The following is a 27134-nucleotide window of genomic DNA, read 5'->3' on the forward strand; positions in this document are numbered from 1 at the left end:
TTTCCTTTTTTTCGTCAATTTTTTATCAATTTTTTGTAATTTTTTTGTCACATTTTTGTCATTTTTTTGTCAAATTTTTATCAAATTTTTGTAATTTTTTCGTCCATTTTTTATCACTTTTTAGTAATTTTTTTGGTCATTTTTTGGTCATTTTTTGGTCACATTTTGTCACATTTTTGTAATTTTTTTGGGTCATTTTTTGTCATTTTTTCGTCCATTTTTTATCAATTTTTTGTCATTTTTTTTGTTACATTTTGGTCATTTTTTTGTCACATTTTTGTCTTATTTTTGTCATTTTTTGTCAGACAGAGGTTTAAAGAAAGGCAGAGAGGGGCGGCCGGCTGCGATTTAAATGTTCCTCACATTGAGAAAGCACAGACACTGACAGGACCGTAGCGACTGCTGTTGTGATGTAATAGGATTGAGGAAGGGAATGTGGCTGGACAATGTTTCCTCCTATAGCTTTTACTGTACGTCATTACTCACTGCTGCAGAAATGAAAGTCCTGGCTTTAGGAACATTAACCTACGTAATTCTTAACCTCTTAACCCCCGCCTGAACCGAGAGGATCTTTTTCCTCACGTCATCAGATTTTTTTTCCAGCATTTTTTTGTTGGGGATTCAACTCATTTTTGTAACTTTTTTGTCATTTTTTTGGTCATTTTTTTGTCATTTTTTCGTCAATTTTTTATAAATTTTTTGTCATTTTTTTGTCACGTTTTTGTCATTTTTTCGTCAATTTTTTCGTCAATTTTTCGTAATTTTTTTGTCACATTTTGTCATTTTTTCGTCAATTTTTTCGTCAATTTTTTGTCATTTTTATGTTACATTTTGGTCATTTTTTGTCACATTTTTGTCATTTTCTCGTAAATTTTTTGGTCATTTTTTTGTAATTTTTTTGTCACATTTTGTCATTTTTTCGTCAATTTTTTATCAATTTTTTGTCATTTTTTGTCATTTTTTGTCACATTTTGGTCATTTTTTGTCACATTTTGGTCATTTTTTCGTCAATTTTTTCGTCAATTTTTGGTCATTTTTGGGGTCATTTTTTTTGTCCTTTTTTCGTCCATTTTTTATCCATTTTTTGTCATTTTTTTGTCACATTTATGTCATTTTTTCGTCCATTTTTATCCATTTTTTGTCATTTTTTTGTCACATTTATGTCATTTTTTCGTCCATTTTTTCGTTAATTTTTTGCAATTTTTTTTGTAATTTTTTTGTCATTTTTTTGTAATTTTTTTTGTAATTTTTTTGTCAGACAGAGGGTTAAAGAAAGGCAGAGAGGGGCGGCCGGCTGCGATTTAAATGTTCCTCACATTGAGAAAGCACAGACACTGACAGGACCGTAGCGACTGCTGTTGTGACGTAATAGGATTGAGGAAGGGAATGTGGCTGGACAATGTTTCCTCCTATAGCTTTTACTGTACGTCATTACTCACTGCTACAGAAATGGATTTGTTTCTCTCATTGGTTTGGAGACATTATTAGAACGCTGAGCAAGATTCTGACGGTAGCAAAAACAACCAGACTTCCTGGTTCCTTTGTCTGCGCAAGAAAGTCCTGGCTTTAGGAACATTAACCTACATAATTCTTAACCTCTTAACTCCCGCCTGAACCGAGAGGATCTTTTTCCTCACGTCATCAGATTTTTTTTCCAGCATTTTTTTGTTGGGTGTTCAACTCATTTTTGTAACTTTTTTGTCTTTTTTTTGGTCATTTTTTTGTCACATTTTTGTAATTTTTTTGTAATATTTTTGTCACATTTTGTCACATTTTTGTCATTTTTTTGGGTCATTTTTTGTCATTTTTTGGGGTCATTTTTTGTCATTTTTTGTCACATTTTGGTCTTTTTTTTTGGTAATTTTTTTCTTCATTTTTTCGTCAATTTTTTTATCATTTTTTTAGTCATTTTTTGTCATTTTTTGTTACATTTTGGTAATTTTTTTGTCACATTTTTGTCATTTTTTTGTCATTTTTTTGGGTCATTTTTTGATCCATTTTTTGTCATTTTTTTGTTACATTTTTGTCATTTTTTTGTCACATTTTTGTCATTTTTTTGTCACATTTTGTCACATTTTTGTCATTTTTTTATCACATTTTGTCACATTTTTGTCATTTTTTTGGGTCATTTTTTGTCATTTTTTCATCAATTTTTTGTCAAATTTTTATTACATTTTTGTCATATTTTAGTAATTTTTTTGTTAATTTTTTTCTTCATTTTTTCGTCAATTTTTTTATCATTTTTTTGTCATTTTTTGTCATTTTTTGTTACATTTTGGTAATTTTTTTGTCACATTTTTGTCATTTTTTTGTCACATTTTGTCACATTTTTGTCATTTTTTTGAGTCATTTTTTGATCCATTTTTTGTCATTTTTTTGTTACATTTTTGTCATTTTTTTGTCACATTTTTGTCATTTTTTTGTCACATTTTGTCACATTTTTGTCATTTTTTTATCACATTTTGTCACATTTTTGTCATTTTTTTGGGTCATTTTTTGTCATTTTTTCATCAATTTTTTGTCAAATTTTTATTACATTTTTGTCATATTTTTGTAATTTTTTTGTCAGACAGAGGTTTAAAGAAAGGCAGAGAGGGGCGGCCGGCTGCGATTTAAATGTTCTTCACATTGAGAAAGCACAGACACTGACAGGACCGTAGCGACTGCTGTTGTGACGTAATGGGATTGAGGCTGGACAATGTTTCCTCCTATAGCTTTTACTGTACGTCATTACTCACTGCTGCAGAAATGGATTTGTTTCTCTCATTGGTTTGGCGACATTGTTAGAACGCTGAGCAAAATTCTGACGGTAGCAAAAAGAACTAGACTTCCTGGTTCCTGGGCAGCCATGGCTTGTGAATTTCCACACGCTGTAACATTGAGTCATTGTTATTTCTTTTTTTTTTTGTAGAGAAACACACTTTCCTTTGTCTGCGCAAGAAAGTCCTGGCTTTAGGAACATTAACCTACGTAATTCTTAACCTCTTAACTCCCGCCTGAACCGAGAGGATCTTTTTCCTCACGTCATCACATTTTTTTTCCCAGCATTTTTTTGTTGGGTATTCAACTCATTTTTGTATCTTTTTTGTAATTGTTTTGGTCATTTTTTTGTCACATTTTTCTCATTTTTTCGTCCATTTTTTCGTCAATTTTTTTGTCAATTTTTGTATTTTTTTTGTCACATTTTGTCACATTTTTGTAAAAAAAAATTGTCATTTTTTTGTCATTTTTTTGTTACATTTTGGTCATTTTTTCTCACTTTTTTGTCACATTTCCATCATTGTCTTCGTCTCAGTTTTGTTGCTATTGTTGCTAATGTGCTCGGTTCAGGTGGGAGTTAAGGGGAAGAGCTTGGTAGCTTCTATCTTGACCAGTTTTGGAGCTATAGAGGAGAGAGGGAGAGGCTAAATGCTAACGCCGTCTGCGCTGTGTTTACGTCAGTGTTTTTCAACCTTTTTTGAGCCGAGGCACATTTTTTTCATTGAAAAAAATCACGAGGCACCACCAGCAGGAAATGTGGAAAAATTAACCTCTGTAGCCTATATTCAGTCGTTCTCATCAAAGTGTCTTTAATAGGAACACCGTATAGTCTTGCTAGCCACAATGCCCTAATGCATCACTAATTCTCTTGTCTCAAAGAAATTAACTACCTGATATGGAAGAGTATTATGGTTACTCTGCCGATCACTAGACAGCACAGACCCTCGAAAACGGTGCATTATTTGTGGATAATAATGCAAAAACAACTAGGTGAAATTGGACGGGTGAAGATCAGACAGGTCCTAAAGAACTCGTCAAAGCTAAGGTAAGAACAAATCTCAGTATGTAAAAACGGTGGCCTGTTCCTTTAAAGGCTTTAGCACAAGCAGAGGAGTGTTTGTGTTATTTCCGCTGATCACCGATGTAATTTAGCTCACCGGGGATGAGCGAGTAACTCAACAATGGGAGTAAATGAGGCGGTGCGGCTGTTTTAAATGCGAGAGAGAAAGGCAGACGTGAGTTCTTTCTTGCCTTTTTTACCGCAGATCTCGTCTCGTGCTCTCAAAGTTTGCATCAATCCCTGTCAGGCGCAGGTTTACACGGCAAAAGTCTCCTGGAAAACTCAGCAGTCGCGTCCTCTTTTGACCCGGCTTTCATTATGAAAACGGTGAGGAGTCGACAAAACCGCTGAAACTGCTGTGCACGCCTCTGTCCAGCAAGCGGCGCTGTGTTGCCGTGAGTACACAGAAGAAGACGGTCTATCTTTTTGTACTTCATTGAATGCAGTGGCTTTTAAAGGAACAGGCCACCGTTTTTCCATACTGGGATATGTTCTTACCTGAGCTTAGACGAGTTGATGCGTACCTGTCTGGTCTTTGTGCCTGTGGAAGAGCGTGGTAGCTTCCAACTTCACCCCCATTTGGAGCAATAGGAATGCATTGGGTGAGGCCAAAGACCAGACAGGTACGCATCAAATCGTCTAAGCTCAGGTAAGAACATACCTCAGAATGGAAAAACGGTGGCCTGTTCCTTTAAAGGCGACTCTGGAGCTTTCTAAAGCAACAGCAAGTCATCACAAATTATTCACAGACCGTTATTTGTCTAAATATAAATGTGAGAGTTCTGCAGAGTCCGATATCGCGACAGCAGTTTTCTCACAGGGCTTCTCAAAAAAAATGGCTTATTTGGAGTAACAATAGAAGAAGAGTGAGCGGGAGTCTTTAATCGCACTTGCTTGCTTTGTTTTGCGCCGCTGAGGACACCTTTGAAATCGCTTATGGACTTATTGACCTTTATTTAACCAGGATAGTCCCACTGAGATTAAGAACCTCTTTTTCAGGGGAGTCCTGGCCCCAGAGGGGAATCTATTGTCCATGTTTTTAATGGTAGGGGAAACCGGACACGGGGGAAACATGCAAACGCCACACCTTATAAGGATGCTACAAGAAGCTGCTCTCAGTTTAGTAAGAAGCTGCAGTGGTGATATTTAACGGTGCTGCTGCATTATTTTCATCACATGTGCCTGTTACGCACAGGGGCGGACCGGCCATATGTCCATTCTGGAAGAGCACAGAGCGGCCACCAGTCCCGCCTCAACCGAGCTTTACCCAAATCTAAAAGCTAAAAAGAAAAGCATCAAATTAGCGACAAAAAGAGGATGAAAAGAAAACAAAAATGTGCCGGAAAAGCAACCCAAAAAGTGATGAAAAATGTGATGAAAAGGCAACAAAAACACGACAACAAGGCAACGAAAAGGCCACAAAAACATTACAAAAAATGATCGAAAAAATGTGACAAAAACACAATAAAAACGTGACAAAAACACAACAAAAAGCCACAAAAAGCACTTGTTATAAAGCTTTATCATCTCTATTGGTTCAAGTCTAGACTCTAACATCTTTGTTTCGCCCCCAAATTGTCCAAAAGGATTTCTTTATGTAATGTAATACAAGCCGGGACTTTCAATATTATTATATTTTTTTTTTACTCTTTGGCTTTGATGATTGCGTCCATGTCTAGCCACAGATGATTGCGGTCTCTCTCTATGCATTCCTTCCCATTTAGGGCCATCACATGGGGGGGGGGGGGGGGGGGGGGGATTGTTTGCTTTTCCCTTTTAGAGGCCGACAGTTTCGAAAACACCCCGATGACACGCCGTGTTTAGAGAGCGCAGTAATGACAGGGTACAGCGACACGGGGAACAAGCCATCCCTATGGAGATGACAGCACGGATCCCCCCCCCCCTTACGCGCTCGTACGGAGAAAATGAATTTTATAAGTGAAAATGGCTGCCAGGCGATACAGACGTGGGCTTTGGACATTAGCGTATACACATAACGCTGTCCCGATGTCAAATTATAGAGGAAGCCTTGGCCAAATTGTCGCCATATGGAAATATTAGGAGACCCATTGTCAGAACAAAACGACACAGGAACTTAAAAAATGTGCAAACGACCAGTTTTAATGTTACAAATTCATTTCCATTTAAGCCTTGTACCGGTTCTGATTTGTTTTGTTTTGTTTAGACATATTTTGAGGCAGGGGCGGACCGGCCATATGTCCATTCTGGAAGAGAAATCTAAAAGCTAAAAAGAAAAGCATCGAAATAGCGAGAACAAGAGGATGAAAAGTCAACAATAACGTGACGAAAAACACAACAAAAAATGTAAAAAAACAACAAAGATGTGGCGACGTGACGAAAAGTTTCCGTCACTTTTGTTAGGTCTTCGCTTTCAAATGAGGCGTTACATTGTTGATCTCCAGTCGAGAAGCTTTTAAGATTTGGGTAAAGCCCAGTATAAAAAAAAATCTAAAAGGAATTCTGTGGAGTATGGTGCACCACAAGGATCAATTTTGGGACCATTATTATTTTTTATTTATATTAATGATTTTGCTTGTGTTTCTACGACCGCCTTTCCCGCTCTTTTTGCTGATGATGCCGATCAAAAAAATAATAATAAAAAGCCGAACTGGGGAAAATGCACTCGGTAATGTTAAGGCGGGGGGTCAGAGGTTAAAATATGGATTTTTGTCACTTTTTTGCTGGATTTTTGTCACTTTTTTGCTGGATTTTTGTCACTTTTTTGCTGGATTTTTGTCACTTTTTTGCTGGATTTTTGTCTTTTTTTGATGGATTTTTGTCTTTTTTTGATGGATTTTTGTCTTTTTTTGATGGATTTTTGTCACTTTTTTTGATGGATTTTTGTCACTTTTTTGATGGATTTTTGTCTTTTTTTGATGGATTTTTGTCACTTTTTTTGATGGATTTTTGTCCTTTTTTTGATGGATTTTTGTCACTTTTTTGATGGATTTTTGTCACTTTTTTGCTGGATTTTTGTCACTTTTTTTGATGGATTTTTGTCACTTTTTTGATGGATTTTTGTCTTTTTTTGATGGATTTTTGTCACTTTTTTTGATGGATTTTTGTCCTTTTTTTGATGGATTTTTGTCACTTTTTTGATGGATTTTTGTCACTTTTTTGCTGGATTTTTGTCACTTTTTTGCTGGATTTTTGTCACTTTTTTGCTGGATTTTTGTCTTTTTTTGATGGATTTTTGTCTTTTTTTGATGGATTTTTGTCCTTTTTTTGATGGATTTTTGTCACTTTTTTTGATGGATTTTTGTCACTTTTTTGCTGGATTTTTGTCACTTTTTTGCTGGATTTTTGTCTTTTTTTGATGGATTTTTGTCTTTTTTTGATGGATTTTTGTCCTTTTTTTGATGGATTTTTGTCACTTTTTTGATGGATTTTTTTTAAAGGCAACAAATAATCGTTTGAATAATCGTGATTTCAATTATGACAAAAATAATCGTGATTATTATTTTTTCAATAATCGAGCAGCCCTAACTGGCGCTCACAACTTCAGGTCAGAGGAACTAGCATAGCCATACCGTGCAACAAGCCAATAAAGCTCACGGAACCAAACACACATCGGCCGCGAACCTTCAGCAGCGAACGCAGACAGGAGACTGGATGCGGCCGTGTATATCATTACCCTCATCCCCGAGAAAGGGTCGTGAACGCGGGTCGTATTAGAATTACCGCAGTGATTGTCGCCCTAACAGGATTCTCCTCCCCGTGATTCGTTGACCTGCCCCCGACTCGACTCTAAAAATTGGATGGTGACTCGCCGGGGCTTGCACACACCTCGTCTCCCTCACTCGATGGCCTCTCCCTCTGATAGAAAAACCCCTGTCGTTTCATTTCCAACTCCTGGCATTTCCCTGCGCATCCCATCAACACTTTCCGTGCGAGGAGGATTAAACTCTGCTTTTCTCTCTCTCTCGCTCCTTGTGCTCCTTTAAAAGTCCCCAACATTAAATCAAATTAGGGTCAACGGTGCAGCGCAGGAGCTAATCCTTCCGCACAAAGAGGCTTAGGAGATGCGCCTCCTGTTCACAGATATTATTAAACGTCAGCGATGAAATAACCCTTTCCCTCCGTCAAAGCAGCAAACAGATTTAAGGGGTCGGGTGTGCGAGATAGCGGCGCGGCAGCCCCGGCGACAGAAACGCAGGGTCGGACCTGGCTCTTTCCGGAGTGCAAGTTATCAGATTGGATTGGGAAAGGTCACAACCAGCTGCCAGGTTTCTCCGGACATTTCGGTGTAATGTTGTCCTTCGGAGGATCGAGTCACTTCATGAAGCCCCTCGGAGTTTTAAAGTCTAGACCCGTGGTTTGTTGTTGTTTACTTCAAGGGCTCAAAGTGTTTCATGAGCTTAAGTAAAGTTTAAAACAGGGCCTTTTTCATGAAGACCTGTGTGAAAACCCTTAAAGGTCAGCACAGACTACACGACTTTTCTAGTCGTAAACGATTTTATATAGAATGGGGGGTCCACACTACACGACTTTTATGCCCGATTTCGCTCTAATTCTCAGTCGTGCCGAGTCTAATCGAGTCGCGTCTAGTCGAAGGCGGTCACACAGAGTCGGGTCGTGTAGTGTGGGGGGGTCGTGTAGTGTGGGGGGGTCGTGTAGTGTGGGGGGGGTCACGACTGGACTGACGTTGGAATCGTGTAGTGTGGGCGGTAGAAAGACGCGACTAGACTCCAGTCGTAGGATTTTTAAGCCCGATTTTGGACGCACGGGAGAAACGTGGGTGATTTTACCGACACAAATGTGAATGACAGAGTGATATAAAGACAGGAAAACACCGCCGCGCCTCCTTTTTTTCACTTCTCTGTTAAACCAGCGGCACAAACAACTCATTTCATGGCCACAGCCCCACACACGAAACAGCACAACTTTATATCACCAAAAGTTCACGACAAACACCTTTTCCAGCTACATTTCAACCACGAACAGAGTTTAGCGGCTCTTACTGAGTTTGGAGACGAACTGTTTAGCTTCACCTCGATGCTAACGGCGGCTAGCCTCCCCCCGCTTTCTCCTCCGTCTCCTCCGCTGTCTCCTCCATCCTGAGGTTGACGCCCGTCTCCTTTTTCTTATTAAATCCACCGAAATACGTTCCCGCTTCTTCCTGTCGCCAACTTTTATCTCCATTTGACAGAACTATAGCCCAGTTGAAGCTTCGTAGTAGCAGTAAGCTAGCACTGCGGTGTTGTGACATTGTTGACACCGTAGACCAGTCGGGACACACACGTTATCCCGCGCTCACAAACACAGGCCTGTCTTTGTGGATTTGGGGTCAGTTTTGGAAGCCGTAGAGACGACAGACGCGCTGTGTTATAAAACATCAGCTGTTTGTCAGAATCGTGTGTCGCTCTTACGATTCTCAGTCGTTAAGTGTGAACCCCCCTATAATCGCATTGAATCCAGTCGTGTAGTGTGGACCCCCCATTCTATATAAGATCGTTTACGACTACAAAAGTCGTGTAGTGTGTGCTGACCTTTAAAAGTGTGTCCAAAGGTGTAAATGTGGTATTTCTTGCTCCTCTGTCCTCAGGGCACGCTACAGAAGTTTGTGGACGACCTGTTCGAGACCATCTTCAGCACAGCGCACCGAGGCAGCGCCCTGCCCCTGGCCATCAAGTACATGTTCGACTTCCTGGACGAGCAGGCGGACAAGCACAGCATCCACGACCCCCACGTCCGGCACACATGGAAGAGCAACTGGTGAGATGTTCTCCTGCGCTGCTCCTGGAGAGGCACTGGAGATCTGAGCTTTACACTTTATTACACTGTGATGATGGAGTTCAGTCGTGAGGATCAGTTCAGTTTTAGTGGTTAAAGATGTGCAGATGTGATGTGCAGATGTGTGCAGATGTGAGCCAAAGCGCTTCTGTCCAAGGGCTCCTGTGGCAACATTCACTTCTGCAGCTTAACCACCACCGAGCATGGAGTGAATGAATGATCCCCCCCCTCGAGGCGCTGTGGGTGACTTGCAATCATGTATAAAACGCTGCTTAAATTAGAGTTCGACCGATATTTCTAAGGCCGATGTTTTTGACCGATATTTTTGGTAGATTTTTTTCCAAACGTCTGATCTAATCCTGTAAAAACATAAACACTCGACCACTCCAGCAGTGGCCGGTTTTCTTTTATTACTTTAGGTGATTCAATCATAGTTTCTGTCCCAGCTTTGATTAGTTGCTGTTAGCATTAGCATCATGGCATTAGCATTAGCATATTGTTGCTAACCGCAGGAGGAGGTTAAAGGGATATTTCAGGATTTTGTTATAGGGCCTCATTTCCTAGTTATCCAGAGTGTTGCTGATTTCTGGAGATGTTTTTTTGTAATTCATGCAGTTCTTATGTTTGGAGAGTTAATACTTTGTGAACTGCAGGCAATATTAACCCCTTAACTCCCACCTGAACCGAGCACATTTTCTCCAGCTTTACCCCCAATCCAAAAGCTTCTGGAAAAAAGGTGAGAAAATAGCAACAAATCTGAGACGAAAACAAGGATGAAAATGTGAAAAAAGTGAGAAAACATTGACGAAAAAGTGACAAAAAATGGACAAAAATTTAACAAAAAAGTGAGAAAAATTTGACGAAAAATTGACAAAAAATTGACAAAAAATGTGAAAAAATTGACGAAAAATGGAGAAAAAATGGCTGAATAAGTGATAAGAATTTGACCAAAAAAAATGCAAATAATTAGACGAAAAAGTGACAAAAATGGACAAAAATTTGACAAAAAAGTGAGAAAACATTGATGAAAAATTGACAAAAAATTGACAAAAAATTGACAAAAAATTGACAAAAAATGTGAATAATTTGGCGAAAAAGTGACAAAAAAAATGACAAAAAATGACAAAAATTGACAAAATTTTGACGAAAAATTGAGGAAAAAATGGACGAAAAAGTGATAAGAATTTGACAAAAAAAATGCAAATAATTCAACAAAAATGAGACGATTGCCCAACAAAAAAAGTGCTGAAAAAAAATCTGACGTGAGGAAAAAGATCCATTTAGTTTTGTAGGTCTTTCAAACGAGGCGTTACACTGGCCTACAGGATTTGGGTAAAGCTGAACTGGAGAAAATGCTCTCGGTTCAGGCGGGAGTTGAGAGGTTAATAAATAGGATTAATGCACAGAAAAAGTATTTTGGGGGTACATTTTGTCCCTCAGCGCCCCCTAACTAAAACATCTTCCCACGGCTCTGCCTAGTTTCGCCTATTTTAGTTTGAGAATTGAACCTGTGCATTGAACGCTAACTCGCCGTCCTGTCCCCGCATACAGCAGGCGTTATTATCATCCGCACAGCGAGACCTCTGGTGGCACAGCTCTGGCACCGCCCTGACTCGGTGCCAAGCCTCACCACGGGCCTGTTCCCTCAGTAATATCCATTAACCGCGGGGGCGTGTAATCTTCATTAAAACCAACCACAAGGGGCTAATCCAATTGGCTGCTGCGGCTTCCTATCTATTATCACGGATAACTGGGCCAAAAAAAAAAAAAAAAACTCCTGTCGCTAAAATCCCCACAGTGAGAAATGTTCACACTACCAGGTGAAGGAATTAAAGTCGTGTCTAATAAGTGTTATAGACAAGTCACCTGGAGAGCTCGGGACGTCCAGGGTTTCCTCAAGGCATTAAAAGCCACATAAAAACATTGTCATTGCTGTTAATCAGTGCAACAAATCCCAAAATGGTCCAAAATGCATTCAGTGACTTGTTTTGCTGAGCTGTTCCGGGCTCTAATCTAAAAATGAAGCCTTAAATTTGACTTGCTTCGGTTATAAAAGCCCCTTGTCGTATTTCTTTTCATACTTTTACTTGTACTTACTTCGTACACCTCGCATGGCATTTCCCTTATGACATATGTGTATGTAGAACAAGTCAAACCAACTTAAAGGGATATTTTTTTGACATAGGGCCTCATTTCCTAGTTATCCAGAGGGTTGCTGATTTCTGGAGATATTTTTTTTGTAATTCATGCAGTTCTTATGCTTTTTTCAAGGTAATGCAACCCAAAATAAAGCAACAATCCAACGAAAAACAAACAAACAATACATTCCATGAAAAGAAGAACAGGAGTTGGATGGAGAAAAAAATCTTACAAACTCCTACCCCATTCTTGAAAGAAAAAAAACGTACAAACTAGATGGCCTAACCGATGTAAAAAACAACAATTTCATATACACATACACACATATACATATACACACATATACACACATGTTTGAAGAGTTTCGTGGCGCTAGGCTAGTGCAAGGCTAGTGCATTTCTATGGTATCAGCTAGCCTGCATTAAAAACAGTCTGACCCGCTCCACAGAAATCACTTATAACACCAGACTAACCATATAAATGTCTGTGTCGATAGAATAATGTTTGGAATATAACTGACCTGCATCACATGAATGATCGCATTTTGAGGGACTATTTTCTAGCAGATCACTCCGCCGCTGCGTAGCTTATACAACCACGAAGCTGATGCTGCTCAAATATAAGGTAATTTAAATGCAAAATGGTTAAAATTACTCTATGGACACAGACATTTATATGGTTAGTCTGGTGTTATAAGTGATTTGCCTCAGGTGCTCTGTGGAGCGGGTCACACTGTTTTTAAAAATTAAAAAAAAAAAAAAAATCTCCAGAAATCAGCAACAAAATACTTTTTCTGTGCATTAATCCTATTTATTAACCTCTTAACTCCCGCCTGAACCGAGAGCATTTTCTCCAGTTCAGCTTTACCCAAATCCTGTAGGCCTCATTTGAAAGCTAAGACCTACAAAACTCATCTAAATGGACCTTTTTCCTCACGTCTTCAGATTATTATTTTTTTGTCATTTTTTTGTCATTTTTGTCATTTTTTGTCACATTTTTTGTTCTTTTTTGTCTTTTTGTCATTTGTTTGTCTATTTTTTTCGTCACATTTTTTGTCATTTTTCGTCAATGTTTTCTCACTTTTTTGTCACATTTCCATCCTTGTTTTCGTCTCAGTTTTGTTGCTTTTTCCAGAAGCTTTCGGACTGGGGGTAAAGCTGGAGAAAATGTGCTCGGTTCAGGTGGGAGTTAAGGGGTTAATATTCCCTGCAGTTCACAAACTATCCACCAAGGGGGTGCTGCAGCGCCCTCAGCACCCTGGGTTCCCACGGCCTTGGGAACAAGCTAAAAACAAAAGCTTATATGTTGTTGGTTTGCTGCGTATTGAAGCCAATTTGAGAGGTGAAATGATTCGAATGGGTCTGATGAAGGGCTATGCTCCTAAAAACAACGACAACTAAAGACTAAAGAAGATGCCACCTGCACCTTGATGCTTTATGACAAACCTTTTCTTTGAACCATCGCACAATCCCCACTTCTTGCAATGTAATCGGACAGAATAAATCATAATTCCTCTTTAGACCCAACTTTTCCAGCCCGGTCTTTCCCCCCCCTCCCCCGTGCGCTCTTCTCCATAGGCTGTAATCGCCTCAGAGCTCTGCCGTTTAGGCGGGACCTAAAGCCCTCGTTTGTCGGGCGAAACAGAAAAAATCAAAAGCGGCCGTGTGCCTCCCGTGGTGGTTCCCTCTCCCATTTTACCCACCAGGCCCATCGCCATCTCACAGACCATTAACTTCTCCCCAGCACTTGAGCAGCTCACACCCCCCCCCCCCACCCCCTCCAGCGGGGCCGCACCTGCGCTCCCCTGGAGCCGGCTGACACTGTGGTGTGGGGGGGGGAGCGTCTTTAAAGGCAATATTACCACTTTGCTTTTTGTTTTAAAACAGGGGCGGACTGGGACTGCTTGTGCACGAATACATATTTTAACCTCTTACCCCCCGCCTTAACATTAGCGAGTGCATTTTACCCAGTTCGGCTTTTTATTATTATTTTTTTGATCGGCATCATCAACAAAAATGAACGGGAAAGGTGGTCGTAGAAACAGAAGCAAAATCATTAAATATAAATAATAATGGTCCCAAAATTGAACCTTGTGGTGCACCATACTCCACGGAATTCCTTTTAGATTCATGTTTTTTTTTAATACTGGGCTTTACCCAAATCTAAAAGCTTCTCGACTGGAGAGCAACAATGTTACGCCTCATTTGAAAGCTAAGACCTACAAAAGTGACGGAAACTTAGCGCCACATTTTCGTCACATTTTTGTTGTTTTTTTAATCATTTTTCTCTAATTTTTTGTTGTGTTTTTCTCATGTTTTTGTTGACATTTCATCGCTATTTTGATGCTTTTCTTTTTAGCTTTTAGATTTGGGTAAAGCTCGGTTGAGGCGGGACCGGTGGCCCTTCTGTGCTCTTCCAGAACGGACATGTTGCCCCTGTTTTAAAACAAGTTTAGTTTAAACCCTCATCCTCATGTTGGCTTACACTTATAGTATTTGACAGTGCTTATTCTGTTTTACTACATATAACCTTCTGTATAACTCGCTGTATTTTCTGCAAACACTGCATAGTTTATTTCAAGTTTTTGCATCAGCGACATCTTTTATTCTCTGCTTTGCAAACAGGGGCGGACTGGCCATATGTCCATTCTGGAAGAGCACAGAAGGGCCACCGGTCCCGCCTCAACCGAGCTTTACCCAAATCTAAAAGCTAAAAAGAAAAGCATCAAAATAGCGAGAAAAAGAGGATGAAAACATGAGAAAAACACGGACAAAAAAAACATAGATAGAAACATTGATAGAAAAACTAATTCAAAATTCAACAAAAATGTGACAAAAATTCAACAAAAATGTGACAAAAATGTGACAAAAATGTGACAAAAATGTGACAAAAATTCAACAAAAATGTGACAAAAATGTGACAAAAATGTGACAAAAATTCAACAAAAATGTGACAAAAATGTGACAAAAATTCTACAAAAATGTGACAAAAAATCTACAAAAAAATTACAAAAATTCAACAAAAATGTGACAAAAAATCTACAAAAAAATTACAAAAATTCAACAAAAACGTGACAAAACTTCAACAAAAAGTGACAAAAATTCTACAAAAATGTCACAAAAATGAAAAAGGAAAAAAAAACATACAAAAGTTGACACAACACAGCAACAGCGCGAGGAAAAAGGTCAGTTTTGTGGGTCTTCGCTTTCAAATGAGGTGTTACACAGCCAAAAGAGGACAGAATGCATTTGGTTATTATTATTCATATCCAAATCTCAAAGCGTATCGACTGGAGAGCTTACAGCCTATATGCCTCATTTATACCTATATGCCTTATTTGAAAGCTAAGACCTTGTAGTTTCTGTTCCTGACACTAAACATAAGCCCCTGATCAGAGGGACGGCAGGAAACAGGTGAACAGACTTCTCCACACACACTATAGCATTAAGATTTCTTTATTTTTTTGTTCCCAAAAGAGCACGACAGACCTACTACACTCCACTGCCCTCTGCTGGTCCCTCCATTTATATCTTCATCATTTCGCATTATAGCTTATCTCAAAAGTGCATATGACAGGTTTGAATGCTTTTGAAAATATGACTTATTTGAGGAATAAGTTGCATAATTCTCATTTTGTTTCAGTGAAGCAGCAATTTTAATTAAGAAACGTTATTTTTATTTGAATTTTGAAGCTGCCGACATCTGTAGCAGTGTGAGTCATTTCCCATTGACTTGGTCGGCACGGCAACAGTATAAAATGGTTTGGGTTAGTTGGTTAGTAGTTAGTTGGTTAGTAAGTCAGGTCTGTTTGTTGCTTAAGGGGAGACACTACAGGCAAAACTCATTTTTTTCAGTTTTCAGGTTTTGGGCCAAATTGGTCTCTGGACATACGAGCTTTCACCCGGAAACAGAAAATATACCTAATCTTCACAATAACATGTTTAAATATTGCGCTGATTCAATGCTCCCTCATAGACTTATATGGGAGAACGCAAGTTCAAGGGCCTTTTACTCAAAACACATGTTTCTGTCATTGTGGCGACACTATGTCCACGTCAGTCGGACCTAAAGACTTCACATTTTCCAGCCTTGGACTGAACAAGATTTGGAAGATTTTTTCAGAAGGATTTTTTATTATTTAATCCCTTAAGCCCCATTTATTGAGTTTTGAATGTCAAAAAATAAGGCGAAAATTACATTTTTACAATTTTTTTCCATTAAAAAACAGCTTATTTTAAAACTAAACAAGAAATCCAAAATCCCCTCTGAAAAAGTCTTGGTAACTCATTCATCAATAAAATGAAACAATACATTTGAATGTAGCTCTATCCATTATTCAGATTTCGTCGCCGAAAAGATGGGAAATTTGGGGCATTTTTAGGCATAAAACACCTTGTTCTTATATGAAAAGATAAAATGACAAAAAACATGTATTTTTTTCTCACATTTATGCCAGTGATCGACAGCAACAGTTTCAAATTGATATCTGTAAATATACATTTTTTCCCTATTCGCCTGCAGTGTCTCGCCTTAAGTTGGTTTAGTTGGTTTGTTTAGTCAGATTAGTTGGTTGGTTAAGTTGAGTTAAGTAGTTGGTTCGGTTGGGTCGATAGTTAGCAGGTTAAGATGTGAAGATGGCGTGAAGATGGCGGCCGACATCTGCTACAGATGGCGGCCGCGACACAACGATCTTTCACCAAAGAAAAAAAAAGAGTGGTGCGCACTGAATGGGTGCTGCTGCCGGATGCTCTCTCATCGAATGCAATTTCTCCATCTGTGAGATCAATAAAGTACCATCTTATCTTATCTTAAGTTGGGTTACTTAGTTGGTTAAATTGGGTTAGTTTGTTGGTCAGTTTGGGTTAGTTAGGCAGCTATTTAGTCAGTTAGTTAGCCTTGAGGTGAGAGACAAAGTAAACACTACAATGACCTTGTGCAGATGATGGATTCAAATCTTTCTGTCCAATTTTAGCGCTTTTCATTAATACTGTTATAACTACGGGGTTTTAAAGAACAGAAATGTCTCTTTAAGTAAACTGGATTCAACAAGACCATGATTATATATCTTTTCTAACTGAATTGGGACGTCCACTCACAGATGTGCACTTGGAGGCTTGTCAGACTAAGATGTATGTGTGTCTGTGTATGTCTGTGCGTGTATGTCTATGTGTGTATGTGTATGTGTACGTGTATATGTGTATATGTGTGTCTGCAGTGTCTGCGCCTCAAAGTGACTGGCTCCGAGTTCTGCTTCCAGATGGCCCGTGTTGGATGAGCAGCATTGTGGCAGCGCCCGCACTCGTCCCCACTCTCTTTCTACGCCTTTTCAATTTGTTTGTAAACTGTCGAACTGCACGGATTTAATTATGCCGGGAAAGTGACTCCCAGATTTATTCACCAAATGTACATTGAGCGCGGCGGTGAAGCAGTTCGGTCTCTCGTCTCACAGTAAGAAGATCCCGGACCCTGTGTGTCCTCCAGCAACTTCAAACATGCACAATTTAAACACGGGGAAACCAAAATCCAGGCTCCCGATCTGAAGAAGGGTCTGTGTTCATCTGCTTCTCCTGGCAGGATGGATGGGTCAAATGCAGAAGATACATTTCCCATAAGGACAGTGAACTCTCACAAAATTCGTAGTGTTGTTGATCAGACATTTTTTACGTAAACGACCTGCGAATTACTGCAAAATACAGTATACCGTAAATTCTCTAATACTGGCCTGTATTCCTTTAGCGGCCGGGTTTGCGGCTGGCGGAGGCAAATTAAAGCCGGTCTCTAAAACAGGCCGGGGCTTTTATTAGAAACTATAGCAGTAGAAATATTTCCCATGTTAGGAATTTGTCTCATACCGGTGTAAATGAAAACTCACGTGCAGGAAGTAACAAACGGGAACCCGGGCCGAGGGGGACGCTGCGGAGGAGCTGATCCGAGCGTAACTTTGACACAGATTTAGCCACTTTTCAAACCTCCTGTGACCATATTTGGAAACAGGACAAATGTCGTGTGACCCTCCAGGGTTTTAATAAAGTAACCATCGCGTCTTCAAAGCACGTCCAGCTGCTCCGTGTGCAGGTCAGTCCCACGCCTCAAAATAACTCCTCCCATCAGCGCGAGCGTCTCGTCTTCTCTCGGGTCAGTCTCATGATCGATCACAAACACAAACGCTCCGTCTAAACTCGCCTTTTACACAAGATAACAACAAATAATCCGGTCCGCGGTAAAAACGAAACAGAAACCTGCAGTGACACTGAACACTTCCTGTTGTCCCGACAAAATAAAAGGCGTCAATGTTCCAGCCGCTGGGAGAGGGTTTGAAATGTTCATTAATAAATGAACCTAATATTTTAGGTGCAAATGGAAACAAATCTCGTTTTTCTTCGTTTTCCTGGTCGTCCGTTTTGCTTAAATACAAATAAAGGCCTGTCTCTAATTGTGGCCTGGTTCCAGTAAAGGCCTGGTCCTAGATGCCCTTGAGTAAATAAAGGCCCCGCCCTCTATTAGAGCATTTACGGTAAACTCTTTTGTTGGTAGCTCTGTGATGAACACATCTCTTAGTAATGAGAGATACAGTGGTAACTCTGTGTCTCCCTAACCCCTAACCCTAATGACTAGTAATTATGACTTTTAGTACCACAATAATAACCTAGTAATTATCCAGTAATTACCACTGTAAGTACCACGGACATACCGGCCCCTGGGGGTAGCGTGGACAAATTCATGATGAGTGAATCAGCCAAAGATCAAGTTCAAGCTCTTTTTTTTCCTAAACGAGAACAACATCCAAGTCCACCTTCCTGGACCCATTCCGACCGCACTCACTGCAGGACAAAGGGTCAGCCCGGTCACTCCCGGTCGCTCCCGGTCACTCCCCAGCCTGTGCCCCTGAGCCTCCGAAGTGCTGCCCCACATCCCGACAATCCTGACCCCGTGTCCGCCCGGCGACTTCATCAGGCTTTCTGCTGACGGCACACCAGCACACGCACAAGCGCTCATTCAAAGGCTTATTGGCTCAACGTGGCAGAAACGTCAAGCTGCGCGAGAGCCGGACGAGCCACTAAAGAGCGGCGGGGAGACTCACTTTTGTTGGAAATGCGCTTGTGAGCTCCCTTTGTTGTTTGCTTCGCGCGGCGCAGCAGCCGGTGCCGGTGGCTGCGCGAGATAAAGGCGCAGGTTTGATAAGCACTTTCTTTCGCTGAAGAAATCGACTTTCGCTGAAGCATAGTGACGGTTTTTCTATGTTATTATTAAGCCATGATGTTGAAGACTCGAACATCGCTCACACACCGCCGTTGTGTTGAGCAGGAAGGTCGTCCTGTACACGAACTCACACGCTGTTTCAGAAAAATCAAGAATTAGGCATAATCTGAATTCTGGACTTCAGATGATGGTGTTTACTTGTGAATGAATAATGTGTCAATAAGAATATTCAGTGTATTGTGTCGTGCCGAATCTAATCGAGTCGCGTCTAGTCGAAGTCAGTCACACAGAGTTTGGTCGTGTAGTGTGGGCGGCAGAAAGACGCGACTAGACTCCAGTCGTAGGAAATCAAACATGTTTGATTTTTAAGCCCGATTTTGGACGCACGTGGGTGATTTTACCGACACAAATGTGAATGACAGAGTGATATAAAGACAGAAAAACACCGCCGTGCCTCCTTTTTTCACTTCTCTGTTAAACCAGCGGCACAAACAACTCACAACTCACAACTTTATATCAGCAAAAGTTCACGACAACCACCTTTTCCAGCTACATTTCAACCACGAACAGAGTTTAGCGGCTCTTACTGAGTTTGGAGACGAACTGTTTAGCTTCACCTCACCACTAACTCCGGCTAGCCTCCCCGCTTTCTCCTCCGTCTCCTCCGCTGTCTCCTCCATCCTGTGGTCGACGCCCGTCTCCTTTTCTTATTAAATCCACTGAAATACGTCCCGCTTCTTCCTGTCGCCAACTTTTATCTCCATTTGACAGAACTATAGCCCAGTTGAAGCGTCGTAGTAGCAGTAAGCTAGCACTGCGGTGTTGTGACATTGTTGACACTGTTGACCAATCGGGACACACACGTTATCCCGCGCTCACAAACACAGGCCTGTCTTTGCGGATTTGGGGTCCGTTTTGGAAGACAGATAAAGGATCTTTCACTCGATGTTGTGATCAAAACTATTATTGCAAAATCAAGCAAACTCAAAAGGCCGCAACTTTCCCGCAACTAAAGCAAGTTTCTGATCAGTTAAATCCATTTTACTTGTTTGTTTGAAGTGTCGTCTTTGAGTGTCCAGAAAAGCGCTATATAAAAAACCGATGCATTATGATTATTATTATTATTATAATCAGAAGGTCAGGGGTTCGAATCCCACCTCTTGAAACTGCAAAAAGTAATTTACTAGATTAGTTTAGATGTCTCAATTTGAGCATAATAATCCAAATTTCAGTTGTTTTGACTTGTTAAGATGTAGTTGGGCATTTGTCCTGGATTATTTCACTTGTTCTGAGATGTTTCTGACTCGTTTCAATACATTTCGCCTTTATTTCAAGTAAGTTTCTCTGCCAATGGGGTAAGAAAATTGGTCTTGTCCCATTGGCAGTTTCACTTACATATTTAAGATAAGATAAGATGATACTTTATTGATCTCACAGATCAGCTGCCCTCTGTCTCCTCTGATCATCTGAAACAGTGCACCGCCTCGTGGGCTTGTCCCCGTCTCAGAGCGTGGTGTCCTGCACTGGTCAGCTCCACCTCGTCCTTCCTCTTCCTCCTGCACAGCTCCCTCCACAGTCCATCACCATCTCCTCGTTGGTGCCTTTTGTTGTTTCCTGTAGCTCCTCTTGTAACGCCTCCTCCGTGCTGCAGGTGTGGGGCCTCTTGGTGCCTCTTCACGGTTCAGTGTCTCAGAAGAAGATGTTTGTAGATCTCAAATGGGTTTAGCTGATAAGCTAGCAGTTTGTTTACCTTCAAAAAGCTGCTTTCTTCAGGACCATTTTGGACTCTCAAAGTAAACAAATCCACCAAACCTCCACAAAAACAAGGTAAAGACGTACAAAAGTATCCAGAAAAACAACGTGGTTCACTGAAAAAGGCAAACAATTCAGCTGCACCAGGAGAGAGGGAGGTCACTTCCTGTTTTCACGTCGCCATAGCGACTCAACAACTTCAAGTGAGATGTACCATAGAACCAGTCTGGAATGTCCTCAAACTAGCAAAAAAAATCTTGGTCAGATCAGGAAAAAGGTCTAAATGAGTGAAAACACCTCAAAACAAGATACATTTCCTCATTTAAGCCAATACTTGATATTTACTTTTTGTAGTGTGCACACTGTCGTTGTGTCCTTGGGCCAGACACTTCACCCACATTGCCCCCAGTGGCTGCGTACATTGGTGTGTGAATGAGAGCATGAATGGGTGAATGGATCCTTGCTGTAAAGCGCTTTGAGTGCCTAATGTAGGTGGAAAAGCGCCACTTACCATGACATATAATACGCTCTGGTGCTACAAATATCATGACAAATGGTCTGGATTGTTGGCACTCAATGTGTTAAGTGCAGTACTTTACGATTCCAAAATGTTCCAATTCCCCCCAAAAACAGGACACCTAAAGATCCTGTTTTGTGCATAAATCGTCAGAAAAGAGATGAATAGGATGTGTCTGTTGTGTGGATGCAACGACGCGACAGCTGATACAAAAACCCGTGACCACAATTGCCGGTTCGCATCAAACGGTTGGATAATGGCGGCTGTTATTGCGGTGCTTTGAACGCAGCGCCATGTGGAGCCTCGCCTTTATGCTCCCTGTCCCCGTGACGCTCCACGCCGGGCGCCACCGGGGCCGCAATCACAGCCACGCCGCACCCCGGGTAATACCCCTTTGATCCCTGCACCTAATCTCGCCAGATTCTTTGCCAAGATTAATATTTAAACCATAATGCGGCGTTTTTCCTTCCGCTACGTCCGACAAATCCGCTTTTGCGAGATTGCGCGTGTGAAAGGCTTCATGGGCGGCGCTGTTGGGATAAGAGCTTATAGTCGGGATGACACGGGCAGTCTTTAATAATACATTCAATTACTTTTTCTCTTCTCATTTCCCCGCGATTTTGGGAGGTCCCTTTAGATTTCCCGTACAGTGCGGATTACCTCACCTTACCCACATAAATATGCCTGTATTTAGAGACAAGATGGGCAAATAAACAAACTTAGATCTTTTATTATTCTCGACGAGCACCATTGCAGTCGTTTTAGGGGCTGCTGTGGCTCTGCGGGAGAGGAGCGGTTATTGAAAGAAATATTTTAGCAGAAAATCCACAAATTGTAGGTGCACAAACCTGTCGTAATTGGTTTACTGAGATGATATTTGTGGCAACACAGCGTATTCTGTGTTAAAGCTACGGACACGTGTTGTGGCTCGTTTGAAAGGTGAGACTCTAAGCTCTCCGCAGGTGGAAACAGTTTAATTCTACGTGCGGCGCTTCCTGAGAAATCTAAGCTAAACAGAGGCTAGTTTTAATCTAGGTTTTTCTAGATTCGGAGATATCGGGGGTTTTATGAAACTCTCTCCTTTCTGATTAAAGGAACAGGCCACCGTTTTTCCATACTGAGATATGTTCTTACCGTAGCTTTGATGAGTTCTTTAGGACCTGTCTGATCTTCAGTCACGTAAACACAGCGCAGACGGCGTTAGCATTTAGCCTCTCCCTCTCTCCTCTACAGCTCCAAAACAGTATGTAAAAACGGTGGCCTATTCCTTCAACTCCTCTCTGGACGGACACTAACGTTATGGGAAGAGGCAAATGCCTAAATATCTCAGTTTCAAGTCAATTTTCAACTACATTGTTGACATGTTTTGAAACACCGCGTGCGATCGATCGTTTTTTAATGGTGTGTGCATTTAAGCAGCCTGGTACTTGGATTAAAGACTTTATCAGGATGTTTCTCGGTCGTCCTTGGACCGATTTTGACTATTAAAAAACTCAGAGAAACGTTAAGATCTCAACTGTTTTGGGAAGCCGCTCTGCTTTGTCAAACGCTCCAGAAGGCGAGAGAGAAGTGTCGGCTCTAGAAACGCAATAATATACATGAAATGTCCAGTTTGTGACTTTTCACAAGTTTTTGATCGTCATTTATTTCACTTCTGTTCATCACAGAGCTACGAAATCACACATAAGGTGTATTAGAGTGTCTAGTTTCGTAATAAAAAAAAAAAACCCTGCAAAAACGAGTTTTTCCGGTTTTGGCACTCAATGTGTTAAAAAACATTTCTACGTGTTTGTGTGAAAATGACAGACTTACTTCTTATGTCTCACCCCAGAGAGTTCAACAAAATCCAAAACGGCAGTGCTTCAGGTCAGGAGTGAAAGAAACATTTGTACATGTAACGTTGAGCACCTGCAGTAGAAGTCGTCCGGGTTCTTCAGAAAGTTCCAGTGTCATGTGAGACTGACCTACTGTATTGTGTGATCTGCGATAAACACTGTAAATTTACGACACCTGGACACCGAGGACGGGAGGGGGAAGAAAAAGTTTTGCGCAGCCGCCAACCGCTTTAAGAGGCAAAGTGGTCATACCGCCTTTGCTCTGCCCAATCCCGTCAGACCTGGGAAGCTCAGCAGGGAAGGGCCTGGTCGGTACTTGGATGGGAGACCGTTTAGTAACACCAGGAAGCCTGAGCGAATGTAGTGAGTGAGTGAGTGGTCGGTGGTGGTCGGACGGGCCGATGGCGCAGACTGGTTGCCTCGCTTCCGTCAGTTTACCCCAGGGCAGCTGTGGCTACAATAGTAGCTTACCACCACCGGGTATGGAGTGAATGAATAATGCAATGTAAAGCGTCTTTGAGTGTCCAGAAAAGAGCTACATAAAACCAATGCATTATTATTATTAAATTGAACACTCGTCGAATGGAGCGTGTAAGCATCTGCGGGGGAGGTTCCGCTCCGGAACATAACCCAGTCCTGTTCACCACCTGTCGGGCGGCTGCCAAACAATTCAGATTCCTGTTCTGTCACGCCTTTATAGCTTTATACAATGAGTTTCCCCCTTGTGACTGCGTTAAGTCTAACTAAAAACTGGCAAAAGATGTGGGACGATTTGCGCTGAAAGATTGCTGCCCATCACTACATTTTATTCAGTAAATGTTTGGTCTGTTGGGTGCCTTCTCATGATGTAATATTGGAAAGTCTATTTCTACACGCCTGTGTTTTTGACAGATGAACTTAACGCTCTGCCCTGTGTCTGCAGCCTACCTCTGCGTTTCTGGGTGAATGTGATCAAGAACCCCCAGTTCGTGTTTGACATCCACAAGAGCAGCATCACGGACGCCTGCCTGTCTGTGGTGGCCCAGACCTTCATGGACTCCTGCTCCACCTCAGAGCACCGCCTGGGCAAAGACTCGCCCTCCAACAAGCTGCTGTACGCCAAGGACATCCCCAGCTACAAGAGCTGGGTGGAGAGGTAAGAGCTGACCCCAATTAACACCTCCGCCAGCCAGAGCTGTAGCCGTGGAGAACACTGTACTGGAGAGGAGAGAGGACTCAAAATCGGCATCAATGTCAATGTCTGTGGGATTGAAAGAGAAATCTGTGCTGTCAGTCGATTAATTCCTTTAATTGGATTAATCACACTTGTGAAATTCAATTAATCACGGTTACTGTGCATTCATTATTAATACTTGGCCGACATAAAACACTGACATTTAAAGCATTTGCTCACATTTCATACACCAAATATTCACAGTGTCATAGTTCTATGGGAAAAGCCCGACAGCTCATCTCCAACCAGTAGCTCTCGCTCGCCCAAGGCCTTCAACATTTCTACACACGCTTGATAAGTCACATTTTAGATAGTTGAACACTTTGATCATAAGTGGTACATAAAGTAGAGTATAAGGACCAAATGAAAGTAGTTGAAATGGCATCATTAGACAAGCCTCTGTCGCTTTTGTTGCATAAAAGCACCTCACCCTGTAAAAAGGTTGGAGACAATATGTAGTTAGCAGAACTAAGTAACTTGTTTACCTTAATAAATCCTTTCCGTAGTCCCCCTGGGGGTAATACAAGTGTTAAAGGTTTTTCATCTCCCCCTGGTGTCTCCGGCTAGAAAATCCCTCTTGCAACTTTCCCTGCACCGGGTCGGAGGTGCAATACACACTAATAGAATCACAAAGAAGAAGCTAGCAGGCTAACAGGCAAAGCTAACTGAGGGCTAGCGCCACTTAAACAGTATTTACAGCCAATTTTGAACGAAAGAAATCACCTCCATTGTGTAATTGGATGAACAATATCCCTCTCTCCCTTTGCCTTTCCTGTCAGTGTAGTATTTACTCTCACGGACGATTAATGAGTAAATAAAACGTAACATGCTACGACACCTGCAGTGGTGCTTATGGCCTCTAGGGGCATGAGTTACTTAGTTCTGCTTTAATAGAAGTGCTTTGTCTTTCAGATTTTGTGTGTTTGGTCAAAATATAATGCGATTACTTCATGACTAAGGCGCTAATTTTGTCTTTTTTTTTATTATTCATCATGAGTTAAAGTTCTTCAACAGCCCCACTTTGAATAGAAGCAGTGTTTTAATTTGCCTTGTCTCCAGTTTTAAACAACCTCCTTTGACTTAACCTGAAACAAATAATCCAAAGTGGCCATTCCTGGGTGATAACCACTTGTTAGCGCATGAGAATAGACCAATATGAAGACTAAGTTCTTTACCTTAAAGGAACAGGCCACCGTTTTTACACACTGAGATATGTTCTTACCTGAGCTTTGACGAGTTCTTTAGGACCTGTCTGATCTTCCCCCGTGCCTTCAGTCACGTAAACACAGCGCAGACGGCGTTAGCATTTAGCCTCTCCCTCTCTCCTCTATAGCTCCAAAACAGGTCAAGATAGAAGCTACCAAGCTCTTCCACGTTTTCCCTATTTAAATATGGTTACGTGAAGTGTTCCACTAAACTCGTCAAAGCTAAGGTAAGAACATATCTCAGTATGTAAAAACGGTGGCCTGTTCCTTTAAACAACACCGTAAATTTAGTTTCATTCATCAATCCAATCTGAACACTTAGCATTTTGATTAATCCAATGGCACGTCACTAATTATACTATTTCTGGCTTTGTCAACGAACACCTTTCCAGCAGAGACTCCCTCACTGGTCCATGCTCACGTCCAATTTTCCATCAAACTCCTAATTATTCCGCTGATGTTGGAAAGTTCTGATTGGAATGTTTTCTGTTCCTCGGCGCCAAAATTCAAAAAACAAAGAGAGAAACAAACAAAAAAATCACTTACGCACACATGTATCCAAGTGATATTATTTCAACCTGGGCTTTCTCTACTCCGGTTTAATCACTGCTGTACAAGCGCAAAGCAAGGACTCTGTTACTGGTGAATGTATTTACTTTTAAGGCGAGACACTGCAGGTGAATAGGGAAGAAAATTAAATGTAGAGATGTCAATTTCAAACTTTTGCTGAACATCACAGAGAAAAAAATGTACTGCATTTTTTCTGTCATTTTATGTTTTCACATAAAAATAAGGCATTTTGAGCATTAAAATAGCCAAAATTGCCTATATTTTGGGCAATTGAGCCAGATTAAATGTTATGGTTTTATTTTATTGACATATTAGTAACTAAGATTTTTTGTGAGGGGATTTTGGATATTTTGTTTAGTTTTTCAATAAACTAATCATCAGTGAAAAAATCTGTAAAAACAATCAAATTCCGCCTGTTTTTTTGGTTTCAAAGCTGAATAAATCAGGCTAGGAATTAGATATTAAAAAATCCCTCTGAAAAAACCTTCAAAATCTTGTTGTGTCTCAGCCTGTAAAGTTTGGAGTCTGTGGGAGCTTCTATAAGGGCTCAGGCTCTGCCCGAGTGCGGCTTCTCTCATTCAGAGAAAACCAGCCCTGAAGTTTTGTAGCGAGTGCGCATGCTCGGCCCGTTCTTCCACTTTTCCGCTCCAGCGTCTCGTAGGAGGAAAAACACCATATTTGGGTGAAAGCGTCATCACGGGGCCCCTTAGCAGGACACGTGGATGTCAAATCTGTCAGTATTTATGAATGAAAACCCGCGGGAAAGACGGCCTTTCTACTTCCGGGTCGCCCCCACCTCGCAGACAAAACATCATCAAATAAACATCATCATTTTTATATCTGACATGAAAACTAAGATGTAAAGGGAGGAAAACAGATACAAATCTCCACTTCCACCACTGCGGGAAACATCAATACTTTCACCTGCCGTGTCTCGCCTTAAACCAAAAAACCATTGTATCAACTTTCTTTGCTCATTTTTGGATATTAAATGTGCCAATTGGCCTATGCACACACTTGAATCTGTGATCTATTGGCCGTGAAGCGCCGTCCAAATTACAACACAGTGGGAATGAATGGAAGTGCCCCGGGCCAGAGAGAGATACAGTGCAGGGGTGTGGGTGAGCAA

At 41.0% G+C, this 27134-nt stretch overlaps 1 protein-coding gene across 2 annotated transcripts in view; it reads left to right on the forward strand.

The window, feature by feature from the left end:
* plxna4 (plexin A4) overlaps positions 1-27134 on the forward strand; it is a 478637-nt gene that overhangs the window by 442962 nt on the left and 8541 nt on the right. For both annotated transcript variants that reach the window (XM_079552367.1, XM_079552368.1), the window contains exons 28-29: positions 9387-9556; positions 23940-24152. In XM_079552367.1, coding sequence (XP_079408493.1) covers positions 9387-9556; positions 23940-24152 — 383 coding nt within the window. The remainder of the gene's footprint in view (positions 1-9386; positions 9557-23939; positions 24153-27134) is intronic.

The sequence above is a fragment of the Gobius niger genome (genome assembly GCF_951799975.1).
Source record: "Gobius niger genome assembly, chromosome: 2".
NCBI classification, from domain to species: Eukaryota; Metazoa; Chordata; class Actinopteri; order Gobiiformes; family Gobiidae; genus Gobius; species Gobius niger.